Raw genomic sequence first — 20,387 nt, forward strand, 5'->3', positions numbered from 1 at the left:
CTCCGGTTTCCTCTCACACTCCGAATACATGGAGGTTTTAGGTTAATTGGCTTCGGTAAAAATTGTAAAATTGTCCCTAGTGTGTAAGATAGTGTTAGTGTACAGGGTGATCGTTGGTTGGAGCAGATTCGGTGGGCCAAAGGGCCTGTTTCCACGCTGCATCGTAGTTTAAAATCATTTCTAAAGCTGCAGCTCCTGAGGGAACTGGAGCTGTGGCTGGACAAGCTCAGAGCATAATAGATGGGAGTAATAGTGAGGTGGTCACACCTAAGGTGAAGGCAAAAAGTAGGTGGATGACCACTGGGAAAGGGAGAAGGTGAAGAATGGCAAATGTCCTATAGTTGTTGCCCCACCAAACAAATATATCCTTTTGGATATCATCGGAGAAATTACCATTCGATTTTAGGCCGATGAGCTGCATATCAGTAGTACATTAGCTATTGGGCAGGATTCTTCGAGAGGATTTACTCCCATTTGGAAGAGAATGAGGGTAATTAGGGGCAGTCAGCATGGCTTTGTATGCAAGCAGGTCATGTCTTATGACTTGATCGAGTTTTTTGAGGATTAACAGTGACTTGGTCATGGATTCATAACCAGCTGAAAGAAGACAGAGGGTTATAGTAGTAGTGGAAGGATGTAGAGCCACTGTCTGGAGGTTTATGACCAGTAGAGTAAAAAAAGGAAAGTATGCAGTTAATGCTCAGATCGGTAATAGCATTGATGTGCAGAGGGATCTTGGGGATCAAGTCCATCTCTATCTGAAAATGATTACACAAGTAGATAGAGTGGTAAAGAAAGCATACAAAATGCTTGCATTCATCTGTCGGGACATTGAGTCTAAGAGTCAGGAAGTCAAGTTATATAGAACTTTGGTTGGGAAACATTTTGGGTCATGCAAAACACAAAATGCTAGAGTAATTCAGCGAGTCAGGCAGCATCTGTGAAGGGCAAGGATAGGCGATGTGGCATTGGGGGGTGGGGGGAGGGGACGAATAAGAACGCTTTAGATAGGTTGCAGAAGAGGTCTATCAAAGCTGCCTGGATTAGAGGGTATTTACTACAAGGAGAGATTGGTCAATCTTGGATTGTTTTCTCTGGAACATCAGAGGTTGAGGGAAGATCTGATAGAAGTATACAAAATGATGAGAGACAGAGATAAGATAGATAGTCAGAAGCAATTTCCTTGGGTGGAAATGTCAAACACTAGAGGGCATAGCCTTATAGGACTTAGTTAAATAGCATTAGGAGTATTGCATGCAGTTGTAGTTGCATGTTGGAGGCAAGAAGTGGAGGCTTTGGAAAGGGTGCAGAGGAGATTTACCAGAAAGGTGCCTAGATTAGGGGGTATTAGCTACAGGGACAGGTTAGACAGACTTGGATTATTTTTTCCGGGACACCGAAGGTTGCAGGGAGTCCTGTAGAAGTATATAAAATTATGAAAGGCATAGATAGGGTAATAGTCATAATCTTTTTCTCAGAATGGAATTACGAAATACTAGAGGGCACAGATTTAAGGTGAGAAGGGAAAGTTTAAAGGGGATGTGTGGGGCGTTATATGCAGAGGGTGGTGAGAACCTGGAATACGCTGCCAGGGACAGTGGTAGAGGTAGATACATTAGTGGCATTTAAGAGTCTTTTGGATAGGCACATGGATATGCCGTGAATGGAGGGATATGGAAGGCAGATAAGAGCTGGTCATGGGAAAAGACAATAGGTGCAGGAGTAGGCCATTCGGCCTTCAAGCCAGCACCGCCATTCACTGTGATCATTGCTGATCATCCACAGTCAGTACCCCGTTCCTGCCTTCTCACCATATCCCCTGACTCCGCTATCTTTAAGCGCTCTATCTAACTCTCTCTTGAAAGCCTCATGTTCGATACAGATAATATGTGCCGACGGTCTTATTCTGTTCTATATGCTATAAATGATTGATGACGGCAGAGTCGTAGATGTGGGCTACTTTATATGTATGCCACAGTCTGAAGAAGGGTCTCGACCCGAAACATCGCCTATTCCTTCGCTCCATAGATGCTGCCTCACCCGCTTAGTTCCTCCAGCATTTTTATCTACCTTCGATTTTTCTAGCATCTGCAGTTCCTTCTTAAACAACTGTATGTTACCATGGTAAATTAGTTCAGAAGGTTAAAGCGCGTGGGATCAAAGGTAAACTGCATAATTGTGCCAAAATTGCTTTGGCGATAAGAGGAAGAGTGTAATGGTGGAAAGGTGGTTGTCTGATTGGATGTCTGTGACAAGTGGTGTACTCCAGGAATTGGTCCTGTGACCAATGTTGTTTGTGATATATGTTAACAGTTTGACTGTGGATGTAGGAGGCATGCTGGTAGCGTTATAATTAGAACCCACAGGCTTAAGAAAGTTCACCTGTCCCCTCAGATCCTGTCCAACTTCTACCGCTGTACCATAAAAAGCATCCTGACCACCTGCTTCACGGTGTGGTACAGCAGCTGCACCACAGCTGACAGGAAGGCACTGCAACGGGTGGTGAAAACCGCCCATCACATCATCGGTGCCCCGCTCCCTGCCATGGCTGTCCTTCACCGCACACGGTGTCTGAGACGGGCTGGCAAAATCATTAAGGACCCCTCACACCCCAATCATGGACTGTTTGCCCTCCTCCCATCAGGAGGCCAGGAGCCTCAGGTCTCGCACCAGCAGGCTAAGGAACAGCTTCTTCCAAAACACCATTACCCTACTGAACTCACAGGCCCAGCGCTAGCCCCCCCCCCCCCCCCCCCCCCCCCCTTCTCATCAGTGTTATTTATAGTTTATATAATTTACAGTTAAGCTCTATTCACCAGAATATAGCACATGTCAATCTTTTATCTGTATATATGTATATGCCTATGTACATAGATCAATATATCCTCATTTGTATATATTGTTTTAATCAGCATTTTACTACTTTGCACTCTGGTTAGATGCTAAACTGCTTCTCGTTGTACCTGTACTTATATTTGTGCAATGACAATAAAGTTGAATCTAATCCAATCTAATAATCTAATGATTACTAAGTTTGTGTAGGAAAGAACTGCAGATGCTGCTTTAAATCGAAGGTAGACTCAAAATGCCGGAGTAACTCAGCGGGACAGGCAGCACCTCTGGAGCAAAGGAATGCGTGACGTTTCGGGTCGAGACCCTTCTTCAGTGAAAAAAGGTCTCAACCCGAAACCTCGCCCATTCCTTCTTTTCAGAGATGCTGCCTGTCCTGCTGAGCTACTCCAGCATTTTATGATTACTAAGCAGAGCTGCCAAGCAGAGCATTTCAGTATTCTAGTACCTGAAAATCTTTTGCTGAGGAAATCAGTATTTTTACGCTGTTTCATTTTGCTGAAAAAAGTGTTACTTTTTATGTGCGGTCATACCCATGTAAGAGTACAACAATGCATAACTTTGCTACCAATTGACATGTCTTCTATGCACCTTACTTGACAGTGCATTCACTGCCATCTCTTTGTATACTGCTGTTTGAACGGCTGCTTCCTGCTTTTAGCACCAGATGATGATGTAGAAGCCATTTTGGAAGCCTCCCTCTCCCTCCCTCCCTCTCTCCCTCCCCCTTTCCCCCCCTCTCTTCCTCTTTCTTTTTCTCCCTCCCTCCTATTCCCTCCCTCCCTCTTTCCTTCTCCCTCCCATAACAGTCTGTGACCCATAGCGCTGTGGCCATAGCGCTATGTGTAAAGCCAATAGCGCTCCAGCTGGTAGCGCTAAACGGAGAGAGCTGTTTAAACCTGTAGCGGGCGGGACAGGCAGATCACAGCTTACAAAAATAATCATCCAGATCTTGAAATTTAAAATACTAATAGATTTAATCTGCTACAAGTTTTAGCATTACAGTATGACTTTTTATATCTTTGCATTTTTTAAACAGCAAGACGAAAAAAAGCAAATCCATACATCCATATTTTTATCGCATTTCCGTACAAAATATGGAAAATCCGTATTACTTGGCTGCTCTGACTAAGTTTGCAGATAACAGTTGTATGGTAAAACAGCAAAACTGCTGGAGGATCCAAGCGAGTTGAGCAACATCCATGTGGTAAAGGAATTGTCAATGTTATGAGTCGACACTGCACAACTATTCCTTTCCCCCAACAGATGCTGCTTGACCTGCAGAGTTCCTCCAGGAGTTTGTGTTTTGCTCCAAATTCCAACCTCAGCAGTCTCTCTTGCATCAAATATTGGTGATGTGCAAATAACATGGAAGGTTGTCTATGGAAAGTTGTCTGTGGAATCATCTGGAAAGTTGAGCAGAATATTGGCAGATGGGTGTTTACATTCAGGACACCACGCATATCTTCTGGCGGAACTGTCATATGAGGAAAGATTGAAAAGACTAGGCTTGTATTCACTGGAGTTTAGAAGGATGAGGGGGATCTTATAGAAAAATATAAAATTATAACAGGACTGGACAAGCTAGATAGAAACATAGAAACATAGAAAATAGGTGCAGGAGTAGGCCATTCGGCCCTTCGAGCCTGCACCGCCATTCAATACGATCATGGCTGATCATCCAACTCAGTATCCTGTACCTGCCTTCTCTCCATACCCCATGATCCCTTTAGCCACAAGGGCCACATCTAACTCCCTCTTAAATATAGCCAATGAACTGGCCTCAACTACCTTCTGTGGCAGAGAATTCCAGAGATTCACCACTCTCTCTGTGAAAAATGTTTTCCTCATCTCGGTCTTAAAAGATTTCCCCCTTATCCTTAAACTGTGACCTGTGTAAACGGTGATGCAACAAAAATGTTCCCAATGCTGGGCGAGTCCAGAACCAGGGGCCACAGTCATAGAATAAAGGGGAGGTTATTTAAGACTGAGGTGAGAAAAAACATTTTCACCCAGAGAGTTGTGAATTTATGGAATTCCCTGCCACAGAGAGTAGTGGAGGCCAAGTCATTGGATGGATTTAAGAGAGTGAGATAGAGCTCTAGGGGCTAGTGGAGTCAAGGGATATGGGGAGAAGGCAGGCACGGGTTATTGATAGGGGACGATCAGCCATGATCACAATGAATGACGGTGCTGGCTCCAAGGGCCGAATGGCCCCCTCCTGCACCTATTTTCTATGTTTCTGTTTCTTAACTCTCCTCTATCCTCTGTAAACCTCGATAAAGACTGACGATAACAATTTTCTACACTAGACTTTTCTTCTTTACCCTGATCAGACCTTCAATTTTCTTTGTTAACCGAGGTTCCCTAACCTTACCCTTTAGACGTACCGATTGGATCTTCAGTCTGAAGAAGGTTCTCGACTCGAAAACTTTGGCCATTCCTTCTCTCCAGAGATGCTGCCTGTCCCGCTGAGTTACTCAGCATTTTGTGTCTGTCTTCAGTGTAAACCAACGTCTGCAGTTCAATCCTACACACTGACCGAATTCTTACCGTTTCACTTTTAAAAACCTCCCACTTATTGGATATTGCAGATGCTCCCAATCTACTCTCACTTGGTCCCATTTTGTGCAAATGAAGTCAACCCTCCTTAAATTTAAGACCTTAACTCTCGGTCCAATCCTACCCTTTTCCACAACTACCTAGCTGACCAAATTGTTGTCACTGTTTGCATAGCGTTCCACCACGGACATTTCCACCACTTGCCCATCCTCATTCCCTAAATAAACAATTGGCCACATTCACTACCTGCTGCGCTGATACGTTAGTTACAGCGACATTTACACATGGACATAATGTTCCATTAAACAACATGAACCCTAGTAAAACATCAATTGTTTTTGCAACTAATAGTGCTAGCCTCATACTTTCCATTTTGATGCTCACTCACTCGGTTTGTCGTGAAATCTATCTGACTCCTCATCGCTCCTCACATTCCCACCCCGTTACGCATCATCAGCAGACTTGGAAATGTTACATCTGGTCCCTTCAACCAAATCAAAGTTTCAAAGGTTCAAAGGTCAGTTTATTGTCACATGTGTACCAATTAAGGTACAGTGAAACTCGAATTACCACACAGCCATACTAAAAACAACAACAAAACACACAACACACAGCGGACGGATTCCACATTCCTCACTGTGATGGAAGGCAATAAAGTCTAATCTTCTTCCTCTTTATTTAGGGCAGTCGAACCATCCGCAGTCGGGGCAATCGAAGCTCCCGCAGCCGGCGATCTATAAGCACCCGCGCCGGGGCGGTCGAAGCTCCTGCGGCTTGGAGCTCCCGAAGTCAATCTAACCAGGGAACGCAAGCTCCACGATGTTAAAGTCCACAGGCTACCACGGTTGAAGCTCCCAAAATCGGCCTCCAGCAAAGGCCGCCAGCTCCTCGATGTTTGGCCGCAGTGCGGATGGAGATACGATACGGGAAAAAAATCACATCTCCGTCGAGGTAAGAGATTTAAAAAAGTTTCCCCCAACCCCCCCCCCCCCCCACCCACATAAAACACTAAAGAACACTAAAATATTCATTTAACGCATACAAAAAAAACAACGGAGGAAGGAACGAGACAGATAGTTGGCGAGGCAGCCATCACAATAGATTGGTGCCAAACACTAATTCTGGCTTGAAATGAGAAAGCACATTAACTCCTACTCCTACTCTTAGATTTCTATCTGGAACCAAAGCCAAATCCAAACTTGTATTACCCCCAATTCGAAATGCTGCAACTGGATTCACCAAACACCTGTGTCACCTTATGAAAACCATTCAAAAAACCCAAATATGCCTCGCGTGCACTGACTTCGTTTTCCTTACTCCACTTTTTGAAATGGTAATGGCAACGGGTCTGCACTTGGTCTAGTAACTATTAAAAGTCTGATCTTGGATGTGGATGTGTTTGTTCGTGTGTGTGTGTTTGTTTGTTCGTGTGTAATCACATCGAAAAAAACGACGCGGTAACGGTAAAACCTTTACATATTCCAGTAGAGTTTTTTCCTGTGGAGTCCAAAATCTACATATCTGAAAATTTCAGGCTTTATTTCACGACATTACTGAAAATGTTTAAAAATACTTTGAATTTAAAATGATTTTTACTTTAAAATCATTCCTCACAGCTTCCAACACACTTTGATACAAAGTTGCAAGACAGGAACACTGGCAGCAACACTCTGAGCTTTTCAGCTCAATGGCATCTCACAGCAAGTGCTCCCGACATTTGCAACAATGTTGCCATCATAGCTCCTGGCTGGACAGGAGGAGGAGGGTCAATTGGTATTGCAAATGGGGGTTGGGATTTTTTTTTTCCAACTCCAGTGCTGGGGTCACGAGTTATGATCTTTGCTGAGGAGTGCTCGAATCTTAACTTCGCCAACGTGTTGAGGTGGAGGACCACGCCTCCCGTGGGGCTGCGGGTAGGGGACGGGTACGTTGGGGGAGCAGACCCAACGGGTCTGCATTTGGTCTAGTAATTTATAATTTTCAATAAAACCACCTCCCATTCTGACCATGAGTACGGGCCCAGTCTGTTCAATTAACCTTCACACTACAACCATACATTTCCATAATCAGTCTGATGAACCATCAGTGCACTGCCTCAATGGCAAGTAAATACTTCCTTTGGGAGACAATTGCTTACTGTTTCTGATATGTCTTTAGATTTTCCGACATGTAGATAGGAACAATGCATTTATTTCCTATCTCCACATTTTGCTTATCACCTAATGGTATTTCCCATTTCAGTTTCCAAGAGAATTTTTTGCTACGTCTATTTATATATTTCTTGCTGGCATATGCTGATATTCAGCACTTTCATGTAAAGAGGAAAGAATAGTAGAGGCAACTATCAAAAACAAATTTCCACCTTACCCCTTGGTCACAAGTATGTCCTCGGCCTGAAGAATAAATGCTCTACTTTCACTAAAACATGTCATAAGAAAGAAAAACTACTGATGAAGAAATGAAGGGGGTGACATTCAAAGCACAGTATGAAGTCACAGAAATGTACTCACAAAAGATCTGAAACCCTTAAAACATATATTTGTACAATCAGGCGGCATGGTGGCGCTGCGCTAGAGTTGCTCCCTTACAGCGCCAGAGACCCGGGTTCGATCCTGACTGCGGATCTGTATGGAGTTTGTACGTTCTCCCCGTGACCGTGTGGGTTTTCTGCGGGTGCCTTTCTGTGGGTCATGTGGCCCGCTCACCTCTGGCAGTGCACTCCATCTGAACACCTCACTCCTGCCGCTCGCCAGTCTCGCTCATGTCAGCCGCTTCCCGTAGATCAGAATCAGAATCAGAATCAGAATCAATTTATTTGTCATTTGGACCCCTGGAGGTCCAAACGAAATGCCGTTTCTGCAGCCATACATTACACACAAATAGACCCCAGACACAACATAATTACATTTAACATAAACATCCATCACATAACTGTGATGGAAGGCCAAATAAACGTATCTCTCCACTGCACTCTCCCCCCCCCCCCCGATGTCAGAGTCAAAGTCATAGCCCCCGGCTGGCGATGGCGATTGTCCCGCGGCCATTAAAGCCACGCCGGGTGGTGCGAGGTCGCACACCGGGTCCTGATGTTGGAGCCCCCGGTGTGCGCTCGCAGAGTCCGCGGCCATTCCAGCCGCGCAGGGCAGCGGTGCTAGGCCCCGCTCCAGGAGCTCTTCGACCCCGCAACTCGGGCGGGAGAAGTCGCCGCCGCAGAAGCCCCGAAAAGCGGTCTCCCCCCAGGGAGCCGTGGGCTCGGCGCCGTCGTCGATCCTTAAATTTAAGATCCTTAAATTCCGACTGCCACCGGGAGCAGGACATGGCCTCGCTTGCTGCGCTGGGTGACACTGCATGGCATTCACTGCATGGCATTCATCGTGTCTTTCAATGTAGACCAGACAGTGAGGGGACCAGCTCAAGAGCGGGTCAGCGGACGATGGATAACAGGACAGTGGGCGGTGGAGCTTACTCCATGTGTCAGCGTGAGTAACCTCAATTGGTATTGTCATTCAATAAGATCACAACTGATTCAACTTGTCCCGGTGTGCTCCTGTTTTTCCCACCATCTCTCCACCTGCCGTCACCCTCTACCCCCCACCCATTCAGTCATTCAGAATGGAGGAGATCTGGAAACCTTGGGCAAATTGAATTGTTACTTTCTTTATTTTTATTTATTTATTTATTTTTTTTTCAGCGTGAGATTTCAAAATTTAGCAACTCAAAATGGGGGTGCGTCTTCATTGCGGGGAAATACGGTAATTGGTTTGAATTTGTACATTGTCCCTCGTGTGTGTAGGATAGCATTAGTGTGCGGGGATTGCTGGTCGGCACGGACTCAGTTTCCGTGTTGCATCTCTAAACTAAACTAAACTGTAGGTTTATGTGAGTATTACATATCCATAGACAGAAACTTGATAGCAGCACCAAAATATCAAAATATATCTTCACTGCCGGATGGCGTAACCAACCAAGTGACTCACTGCATCTTCATAGACTAGAAGATGCAACAGCTCGACTTTACCCACCTCTGGCGTGCTCTTCTTAAATTCTCGACTCTCATCAATAAGTCGTTTTCTGGACTGTTCACTCTCATCCTGTCGATTGGCCAATACTGTGGCAGTCGTATCAAGTTCTCTCTGTTCAAAGGGAAGAGAAAACAAGTCAGAAACTAGAAGATAGAAACATGAAGCTAGAGTAACTCAGCGGGTCAGGCAGCACCTCCAGACAAAAGGAATAGATGACGTTTCGGGTCGCGACCTTCCTCGGACATAGGAACTAGTGCTGACCTTGAGTAAGGGAGAAAATATATTAGCCTCCGGTTTAAAAAATATTACCAATTGCATCTGTTTGCCTTGGCTAAGAAACTGAATTCGGCTACCTTCAATTTAAACCAGCATCTGCAGTTGTTTCCTACACATGTACCCAGTCCTGTTCCACTGTAAATTATTCATACAGGAAGATCACTTCAAGTGGGATCAGCATGGCAGGGTGCCATCCATCATTCATTCACACCCACACACACACACACACACACAGCCACACAAACAGCCACACCCCACACACACACACACACACACACACACACACACACACACACACACACACACACACACACACACACACACACACACACACACACAGACACGCAGACACACACACAGCCACACACAGCCACACCCACACACACCCACACACATACACACACACACACACACACACACACCACAGCCACACCCACAGCCACACCCACACATACAGCCATACCCATACCCACCCGCACCACACACACCCACACCCACACCCACACCCACACACACACACAGCCACACACACACACACACACACACACACACACACACACACACACACACACACACACACACACACACACAGACACACACCACACACACACACACACACACACACACACACACACCCACACCCACACACACACAAACACACACACCCACACACCTACACACAGCCACACACACACCCACACACACACACCTACACACAGCCCCACACACACACACACACACACACACACACATGTATAATGTCAGGGCCTGCTACATGGGCACTTACCCATGGCATTGGCTGCCTTTGGAATTGCAGAGCCCCAGTGCAGATGTGACACCACCGTTAGAAATTATGGATAAATGGGGAAATAATGAGAAATGTGTCTGACAGACCGAATGTATCAAACAGAATGAAAGACATCCAGCCCCTTAGCGGGAGTCTTATTACACCAGACGCGTGCAACATTTCATCATATGCATCATAAAAAATAATTAATAATTCAGAGAAGCAGGAGGTGATCACCTGAACCAAATAACTTGCTGACAATATCAGTATACATATGCAAGAAAGATTTCAGTGAGAATAGTCATAGTCACAGAGTTGAAACACAAACATACTGTGTGAACCACTCTACAGTCCAAACAAGGGACAAGGAAAACAACCAGAAACAGTAAAGTACACTTATTGCATAGAGTTTGCCCCATACATTTCATGTCCCAACCAATGAAGGCAAGCATACCATACACCTTCTTCACCAGCATATTAGGCTGCTCCATTTGCCTGCAGTTGTCCCAGAGTGCACTAAACCTTTCCTTTCCTAGACAGAAACAATATGTGGAATAACTCAGCGGGTCAGCCAGCGTCTCTGGAAAAAATGAATAGGTGATGTTTCGGGTTGAGACCCTTCTTCAGACCGTTTCAACCCGAAACGTCACCTATTCCTTTTCTCGGGAAGCTGCTTGACCCACTGAGTTACTCCAGCATTTTGTGTCTATCTTCAGTGTAAACCAGCATCTGCAGCTCCTTCCTACACATATACCTGTCCTAATGCTTTAAGGGCAGCAAGGCCACGCAGTAGTAGAGTTACTGTCTTACAACGCTTGCAGCGTCGGAGACCCAGGTTCAATCCCGACCACGGGTGCTGTCTGTACAGAGTTTGTACGTACTCCCTGTGACACACTCCAAAGACATACAGGTATGCAGGTAAATTGGCTTGGTAAAGGTAAACATTGGCCCTAGTGTGTGTAGGATAGTGTTAATATGCAGGGATCGCTGGTCTGCGCAGACCCAATGGGCCGAAGGGCCTGTTTCCACGCTGTAACTCTAAACTAAACTAAACTAAAAATGTTATCCACTTCTGCAGCTTCCTCCAGCAACTCATTACAGATATGGACTGCCCTCCAAGTGGAAATCGATCACGAGATCCCTCTTACATCACTCCCCTCTCACCTTAAGCCTAATATCCTCTAGTTTTAGAATCCTCTATCCTAGGAATAAGACTGGTAGCGTTCACTTTCTCCATTATGTTTTTGTACACCTCAATAAGGTCACCTGCAGCCTCCCAGGAGACCCGTCAGAAATAAAGCTGGTCACACCACAGGTTCACACAGATGGATGGGCAAATGCTTGGAGAGGCAAGCAGACAGCGCAGGGGTTCCCTGTGGCTGTCCCTCTCCAACAAGATGAAAGCTCTGCAGACTGTGGGAGGGGTGACCTTTCAAAGGAAATCAGCAGCAGCAAAATGAGTGGCACACCCGGGCTCTGTTCAACCTCAGGGAAGGAGAAAGTACAGACAAGCAAGCGGTCATGATGGGGGTCTATAGTCAGGGGGAGAGATGTGTGTTTCTGTGGCCGTGAGCTACAGGTGCTATCTGTACAGAGTTTGCACGTTCTCCTCGTGATCGCGTGGGTTTCCTTGGGTGCTCGGGTTTCCTCCCACACCCCAAAGACGTACAGGTTTGTAGGTTAATTGGCTTTGCTAAAATTGTAAATTGTCCCTAGTATGTGTAGGATAGTGCCAGTGTATGGGATCGCTGGTCGGCACGGATTCGGTGGGCAGAAGGGCCTGTTTCTGCGCTGTATCACTAAACTAAACTAAACTAAACTAAACTAAACTAAACTAAACTAAACTAAATGCATGAAGAATTTAGACCATAGAATAATGAGATATTGCATACCCGCAAAATTACAGCCGCTTCACTTCAAAGTGTCTCTTTATACGAGGCACTGCAATAAATTCTGATTGATGGTATGTATGATAAGTGTAAATATTGTATTATTTCATACTTTTAACATTAAAAAATCTGCTCCGGGTAGGCAGCATGGCAGTTACCACTATCTTAGAGGTTGCGTTAGAGCTCCAAGGACTGAGGTCTGATCAATCCCCACCGGTGCTGTCTGTGTGGAGTTTGCACAAAAATCTCTTTGTGACCGGATGGACTTTCTCTGGGTGCCCCCACTTACTCCCATATCCCACGGGCGTGTAGTGCTATGGTGCGACCATGCCTGGAATATCACATGCAGTTTGCCTCCCCCCCTCCCCCCTCCTTCATAGAAAGGATGTACTTTTCAGCGAGGTAGTGAAGATTCACTTGATGGTGAGTTTGCTGTAATGGAGACTATATTGACTCGGCTCAGAAGGATGAGGGATCTTGTTAAAACTTACAAATGTTTATGGGGCTCAATAGATTGGATGGAAATTGGATGTTTCCCCTGGCTAAGGAATTTGAAACCAGGTGTCAAAGTCTCAGAGTAAGTGGCAAATTGTTTAGGACTAAAAATAAGAAGAAATTTCTTCACTCAAAAATGGTAAATCCTTGGAGGGTTGTGAATGCATTTTATGAATTCCTCCTCGCCTAAGCCCTGTGTTCAAAGGATATCCCAGTCAATATGGGAAAGTTAAAATCCTTGACAACCACAACCATGTTGCCGTTACACTCTTGTGGGAGCAACTCTACCACTGCGCCACCATGACGCTCCGTTTTGTCTTCTTAAAATATGTAATAGTGCAACAAATAATGAAATAACATTTTAAATATAGGGATGAATACTAGAACAATCTGTACAATAAAGTACAGTACATAAAATACATCTCAAACATTACAATATGTTCATTTCAAAGTAATACATGAAGATTTCACAATCGTGATTGCTCCATATATAATTGAGTAAGTCAATAAGGTTTTGATCTTTGGAGAAGTGGAAACAAAGAACTGCAGATGCTAGTTTACAAAAGAAGACAAAGTGGTGGAGTAACTCAGCGGGCCAGGCAGCATCACTGGAGAAATGTGTAGGAAGGAACTGCAGATACTGGTTTAAACCAAAGACAGACACAAAATGCTGGAGTAACTCAACGGAACAGGCAGCATCACTGGAGACAAGGGATATAGACGACGTTTTGGGCCGAGAAGTTTCGGGTTGAGTCTGAAAAAGGGTCTCGACCCGAAGTGTCACCGATTTCTTCTCTCCAGAGATGCTGCCTGCCCTGCTGAGTTTCTCCAGCATTTTGTATCTATCTTCAGCATCTTTGGAGAACATGTACAGGCGACGTTTCGGACCGGGAGTCGAAGAAGGATCCCGATCCAAAACATCACTAATTTTTATTCTCCAGAGATGCTGCCTGGCCCGCTGAGTCACTCCAGTACTTTGATATAAACCAACGCCTATCTATGATATAGACCAGCATCTGCAGTTCCATGTTATTGCATGGGTACATTTAAGAGCTGGTTCACAAGCATTTACACCTTTGTTGCATTACACCAGCTAGACACTGCAGTTTAATCGAGATTGACTATCTTCAATAAAGGATGTTCTGTTGATGTTCTGCTCTATTTCTATTTTTTCGATGTAAGCTGCTCCAAGTCATTGACAACGTGTTCACTGATTCACACATGAGAATTCCATCCACACTAAACAACGCAAAAAGTACATTAAAATAAGAGGAGACCAGGGAGAAGGTAGGACCACTCAAAGATAAAGGATGGAATCTATGCTTGGAGTCAGTGGATGTAGGCAAATCTTTGCATCTGTATTCACAGAGAGGGACTTGGAGGACAAGATCAGTGGTGTGGAGAATGCAAATATGCTCGGGCAGTTTGAGATTGAGAAGGAGGTGGTACAGAGACTCTTGAAGAACATTAAGGTGGGTATGTGCCCAGGACGGACCTACGGGATCTATCCCAGGTTATTGAGGGAGGCAAGAGAGAAGATAGCTGGGGCCTTGATGAGAATCTTTGTTGCTTCTCTAGAACATGCAAACACCAAAGAGACATGATAGAAGTACAGTACACCCTCGTTTTAATGGGCCCCTTAATAACAGATTTTGGTTAAAGCAGACGGCCCTCCCGATGCTGCCAATGCCACCCCCGGCTTGCAAGGTGCACCCGCGAGCCCTTCATCACTAACTGCCACACCATCTGGTTGACGGGCTGTTTATTGCGGTTCACATTGTAGCCCCTGGTGGGCAGCGCCTAATACAGGCAGCCGCCACCGACAGGACGTGCTTGGTCACCATGGGGCTCCCTCCCCTCTCACCAGCTGCTGCTTCTTCCTGCTGGCCACCGCTTTGTCCACAGCCACCTATTCCTCCCTTCGCTGCCCACTCGGCATCTCTCCACCCATTTCCACCACCGCCTCCTCCTCCTTCTAGCCCAAACTCACTGCCATACTCCACTTTGGAAGATGTCAGCCACTACAGGGGAGAAGAAGGAGGTAGGGGGCGACGGTGGACGAGGGAGTGGACAGAGCAATGGGAGTAGGAGGAGGAGGAGGAGGAGGAGGTGGAGGAGGAGGTGAGGAGCAGACAAGGCGATGACCAACAGGAAGAAGCGGCAGCTGGTGAGAGGGGAGGGAGCCCTATGGCAGCCGAAGGTGTCCCGTTGGTGGGGGCGGCCACTCGAGACGTGAGGGGCTACAATGTGAGCCGCAATAACAGCCTCGTCATCCAGACGGAGCAACAGCTGGTGAAGAAGGGCTCACTGTTGCAGACCAGCAGCATCGGCACACAGTTTTAAAATGTAGCAACATAAAGTGCCGGAGTAACTCAGCTGATGTTTGTGTAAAAGAGGCATGGGAACGGGTCGGGAGTGTGTAAAAGAAGTGTGGGGATGGGTCATGGAGTGTGGGGATAGGACTGGGGCTGTGTAAAAGAAACACAGACTGGCACAGGGTGTGTGCTTAAGCAGTACAAGGAAACTGGCCCAGAGTAGGATGACAATCCCAAGGGATTTGCAAACAACGGGATAGTGGACTGTCAGAGTTTTACTCTAGTTGATACAAAACAACCTCATTTTTCTTCAATGCAGAAACTCTTGTGATAATGATCCCAGTTTTTGCTACCTTTGTGATTTTGTTAACATAATACTTGTTCTCAACTCTAGGAAATGCTGCCTGTCCCGCTGAGTTATTCCAGCATTTTGTGTCCATCTATTGTGCAGATGAAGCTTTGTGCTGTGGATGTAGATCACTGCTGGTGCCCACCACAGAGCTTTGCTTTCCATGATCCTAACCACAATAGACATCATCGGTGACATCAGTAGCCCGCAGGGTGTCCTCCCAGACTCAGTAACACGGAGTCAAAATGGCAGGGTGTCACAGTTGTGATGGAAATTATCCATATTAAAACCTTGTGAATCGTATTTTAATCACGGGAAACTCATATGGGACATATTTCCTGCCAGATACCTGGGTCAATAACATCAAGGAGGTTAACAGCCTTTGCAATTAACAACGCATTTTATGTTGATATATTTAGCCTTCAATTTCAAAATCTTCAAAGAACACACATTAACTCATTTGAAGAACAGCTACCACAATGAAGGAACAAGGAACTGTGGACCCTGGTTTACAAAACAAGACACAAAGTGCTGGAGCAACTCAGCGGGTCAGGCAGCATCTCTGTGGAATATGGACAGGTGACGTTTCTGGCCAGACCCTTCTTCAGAATGTCTGATGAATCAGTCTGAAGAAGAGTCCCAACCCGAAACATTCTCCAGGGATGTTGCCTGACCTGCTGAGTTACTCCAACACTTTGTTCCTGAGGCTTGAGAACAACGTGTATTTGAATTAAAATGACCATTATGAGAAAAATTTATAAGGAGACTTGACAGAAATTTATAAGGAGACTAGACAACGCAATACTCCACCACTCACGCATAGCCCCCAACTGCGCAGGTGCTGCTCATCTCCCCTCATCCCCCAGCACTCCTTACCCTTCACCCTCCCTCTTCTTTCCCCTCTCCTAATCCCTCCCGCACCTCTCCCTTCCCCTACCCTGTCACACCTTCTCTCCCTCCATACCTCCTCTCCCCTCCCTACCCCTCTCCTATCCCCCACTTCCCCGTATCCCCCCCCTACTATCTCTCCTCACCTCCCCCACTCCCCCTATCCTCTCCCTCTATTCCACCAGACATGAGACAGGAAAAAACTGAAAAAAGAGGAAGGGATAGATTTCTCCGCAGATTTTTTAATTCGGCAAGATCCCACAGCCGCAAGGCCCCACTGCCGTCACGGCCCCATCATCTCGATGCCTCCTGGATCGCAGCGTAGAACCCCGGCTGGGGCCTCGCAGGTAGAAGAACCGCGTCTGGGCACCAAGGAGGCCGTGAAGTGGACTCGGCCGCTCAGCACCACGGAGGTGCCCGCAGACGCAGCTCCAGCCGGCAGAGCGTTAGTGATGCTCACTCCGGTCCTTCAGCTTTATATTCTCCTCGCTGGGCGAGGTGGGCGCCACCCTTGACTGACAGCGGACCTGGCCAATCAGTGTGGCGATGGTGCAGGAAGAGGCGTCGCCGTCCCGACAACTGACAGGAGAGGAGACCAATCTGCGCTTGCGCGGTTTTATAGATTTTTAAACCTTAATAACTTTTAAAATATACCATTGATCGGAACAAAACTTGTTGCCCTTGTAGCACAGAAGAATGGCGAACAAGGTGGTGAAAAATCGTAGCGCTATCTATTTTTGCGCAAATAGAAACAAAAGCAAAACCGGAAGAAGTCAGACAGCAGACAGACAGACGGACAGACGGGCAGACAGATGAGAGCTATTGCTTGCCAAAAATGGACTTTAAGTCAATCCCACTTCAAAATCTTACTCAGTCCATTACCCAGCTGATCAACAAGCTGCTGTATTCACAACTCTTCAATCCTTATCTCACTTTATTATTTTAATCTCTGGCCTTTGTCTAACTATCTGCCTATCGAAAAGCCCCTCATCTGTATCCATCTATAACTTGCTAGCTTTCTTCTCTTCCAGCTCCCAGCTCCCCCCCCCGGTCACCACAATCAGTCTGAAGGGTCCCGACCCAAAACTACAAATAATGTACTACCTCCCGCAGTTCTCCAGAGATGATAATGTACCTGCTGAGTTACTCAGCATTTTGTGTCTTTTTGTGTAAACCAACATCTGCAGTTCCTCATTTCTAACTACTGTAATTTTTGATAACCCGAGACCTCATCCTTAATATTGGCCTCCAAAATCTATACCAACCACAGACGTCAGACTAATAATTTCCCTTGTTTTGACTCGCGGCATTCTTAAACAGTGGAGTTACATTTGCGATTTTCCAACCTTCTGGAACCATTCCTGACTCTGGTAATTCTTCAAAGATCACGACTAATGCCTCCACTATCTCAACAACTACCTCGTTCAGAATCTTGGGGCGTAGTCCATCTGTATCTGCCTCCCCCATCACACCTAGCAAGAGACAGATCGGCTCTCATTTCACCACATGAAGCAAAAGATCATTAGAAACCTGCTGATTATTTGTTTTACCGCAGATACTGCCTGACCAGCTGTATATGTCTAGCATTTTTAATTTATTTTTATTGTAGTATACACAGAGTTTGCTGATGCTCTCCTCCGAGACACAGCCATCATCCCAGGAATGAATTTGGTGAACCGATGACATTCCCCCATTTCAAAGTATAGTTTTCTTCTGGAAGGGAGAACAGATATTTTATTAATATTCCAGATATGGCCTTGCGATGGTCCTGGATAATAAGAGGAAGACATCTCTACTCAGAAGCTCAAATCCTCTTGCATTCAAAGGCCAACACTTGCTAACTGCTAGCTATATCTGCAGGTTAACTTTCAGTAACTCCCACGTCCTTCTGTAAACACATTCCAAAACAGTGTCCCCTTTTACCAGATTCTCCCATAAAGGAAGACATGCCTTGTTGTTATATTCCATTCCCTTTACAACAACTTCCATTTCTTTACCTAATTACTTGGTGTCACAGAGTCATACAGTGTGGAAACAGCCCTTCAACCCATCTTGTCCACACTAACTAACATGCCCCATCTACACTAGTGTTTGCCCCATATTTCTCTACTAAACCTGTCCTATCCATGTACCTGTCTAAATGCTTCTTAAATGTTGTGATAGTCCCAGCCTCAACTACCTCCTCCGGCAGCTCGTTCCATACACCCACCACCCTTTGCGAGAAAAAGTTACCCTTCAGATTCCTTTTACATTTATCCCCCTTCACCTTAAACCTATGTCCTCTGGTTCTCGATTACTAGTTGATGTTTTGAGTTTCATATTTCTTAGGCTATCTCTTGTTACAACTTCATGTCAGTCTACCTTAGGTGTATAAGGTGTATAATGCTTTTGATCCTATTCTTGCACCATTGCGCTGTGACCTCCACCTGTGTGTCCAATAAAAATAATGTACTACCTCCCGCAGTAATAACCTCATAGCTCTTATCAGGTGATGATTAGAATCAGTCATAAAGTCATACAGCAGGCAAACAGGCACCAACATTCCCCATCTACACTAGTCCCACCTGCCCACATTTGGCCCTTATCCCTCAAAATCTTTCCTTTCCATGTACCTGTCCAAACGTCTTTTAAATGTTGTTCTGTTTCGTAAAAATCCAAAGCCATACACATGGATACCTTGAGACAGATTTCTGTTAAATAGCATTGGCCGACAATTTATCCTGAAAATGTATTTGAATTTTATTGGTAACGTGTACTTTTGGCTAGTTCTCCGTATATAGTTAAACATCTTCCTAGTTTCTAAAGCAGATGGCCAACATAATACAATCTATTCAGATTATTCTATTTTTGTTTTTCACAAAGTTACATTGTACACAAGTTCATCTTTGGCATGTCTCCAGCAATTATTAATAAGCACTGTCTTAAACACATAATATATGACGTAAACTGCCATGATTCATTCACTATTCATACCCCTCAGCATTTTTATTTAAATCTTTGGGCATTTCTTGCATCTTTTATAACCACGCCCACACACGCACACGCATACACACACGCACCCTCCTTGAGATGCTCCTGTGCTGATGGTTATCGAGCAGGAAGTGTTGCTATCAATTCGTACAGATTGTAGTTTGTTGATGAGGAAGTTCAGGATCCAGTTGCAGAGACCCAGTTCTGTGAGCTTGGGAACCAGCTTGGAGGGGATGATGGTAGAAACATGGTAGAAAATAGGTGCAGGAGGTCATTCGGCCCTTCGTGCCAGCACCGCCACTCAATATGATCATGGCTGATCATCTAAAATCAGTACACCGTTCTTGCTTTTTCCCCCATATTCTTTCATCCCTTTAGCCCTAAGAGCTATATCTAACTCTCTCTTCAAAACATCCCATGAATTGGCCTCCACTGCCTTCTGTGGCAAAGAATTCCACAGATTCACAACTCTCTGGGTGAAGAGGTTTTTCCTCATCTCAGTCCTAAATGGCCTACCCCTTATTCTTAAACTGTAACCCCTAGTTCCAGACTCCCCTAACACCGGAAACATTTTTCCTGCATCTAGCCTGTCCTATCCTTTAAGAATTTTATATGTTTCTATAAGATATCCTCTCATCCTTCGAAATTCCAGTGAATACAAGCCCAGTCGACCCATTCTTTCATCATATGTAAGCCCTGCCATCCCAGGAATTAACCTGATGAACCTAGGCTGCACTCTCTCAATAGCAATAACGTCCTTCTTCAAATTAAGAGACCAAAATTTCCGAGTTAAATGCCGAGCTGTAATCCATGAATAATAGCCTGACGTATGTGTTTTATTATCCAAGTGGTCCAGTGCAGAGTGGAGAGCCAGCGAGGTCACATTCTCTGTTGACCTGTTGTGGTGGTAGGCAAGTTGTAGCAGGTCCAGCTTCTTGTTAAGTCATTGGCAGCCCACCCTGGGGGCGAAGATCAGTAGGTCCG

At 45.4% G+C, this 20,387-nt stretch overlaps 1 protein-coding gene across 11 annotated transcripts in view; it reads right to left on the minus strand.

Annotated features, from left to right (window-relative positions):
* Positions 1 to 20,387, minus strand: part of cux1b (cut-like homeobox 1b) — a 445,030-nt gene that overhangs the window by 347,439 nt on the left and 77,204 nt on the right. For 10 of the 11 annotated variants that reach the window (XM_055657468.1, XM_055657469.1, XM_055657460.1 and 7 more), the window contains exon 2: positions 9,435 to 9,545. In XM_055657468.1, coding sequence (XP_055513443.1) covers positions 9,435 to 9,545 — 111 coding nt within the window. Of the gene's footprint in view, positions 1 to 9,434; positions 9,546 to 10,497; positions 10,645 to 20,387 lie in introns of those variants that run through there. The other variant, XM_055657459.1, reaches the window with a different exon arrangement.

This window comes from Leucoraja erinacea, chromosome 28 (genome assembly GCF_028641065.1).
Source record: "Leucoraja erinacea ecotype New England chromosome 28, Leri_hhj_1, whole genome shotgun sequence".
Lineage (NCBI taxonomy): Eukaryota > Metazoa > Chordata > Chondrichthyes > Rajiformes > Rajidae > Leucoraja > Leucoraja erinaceus.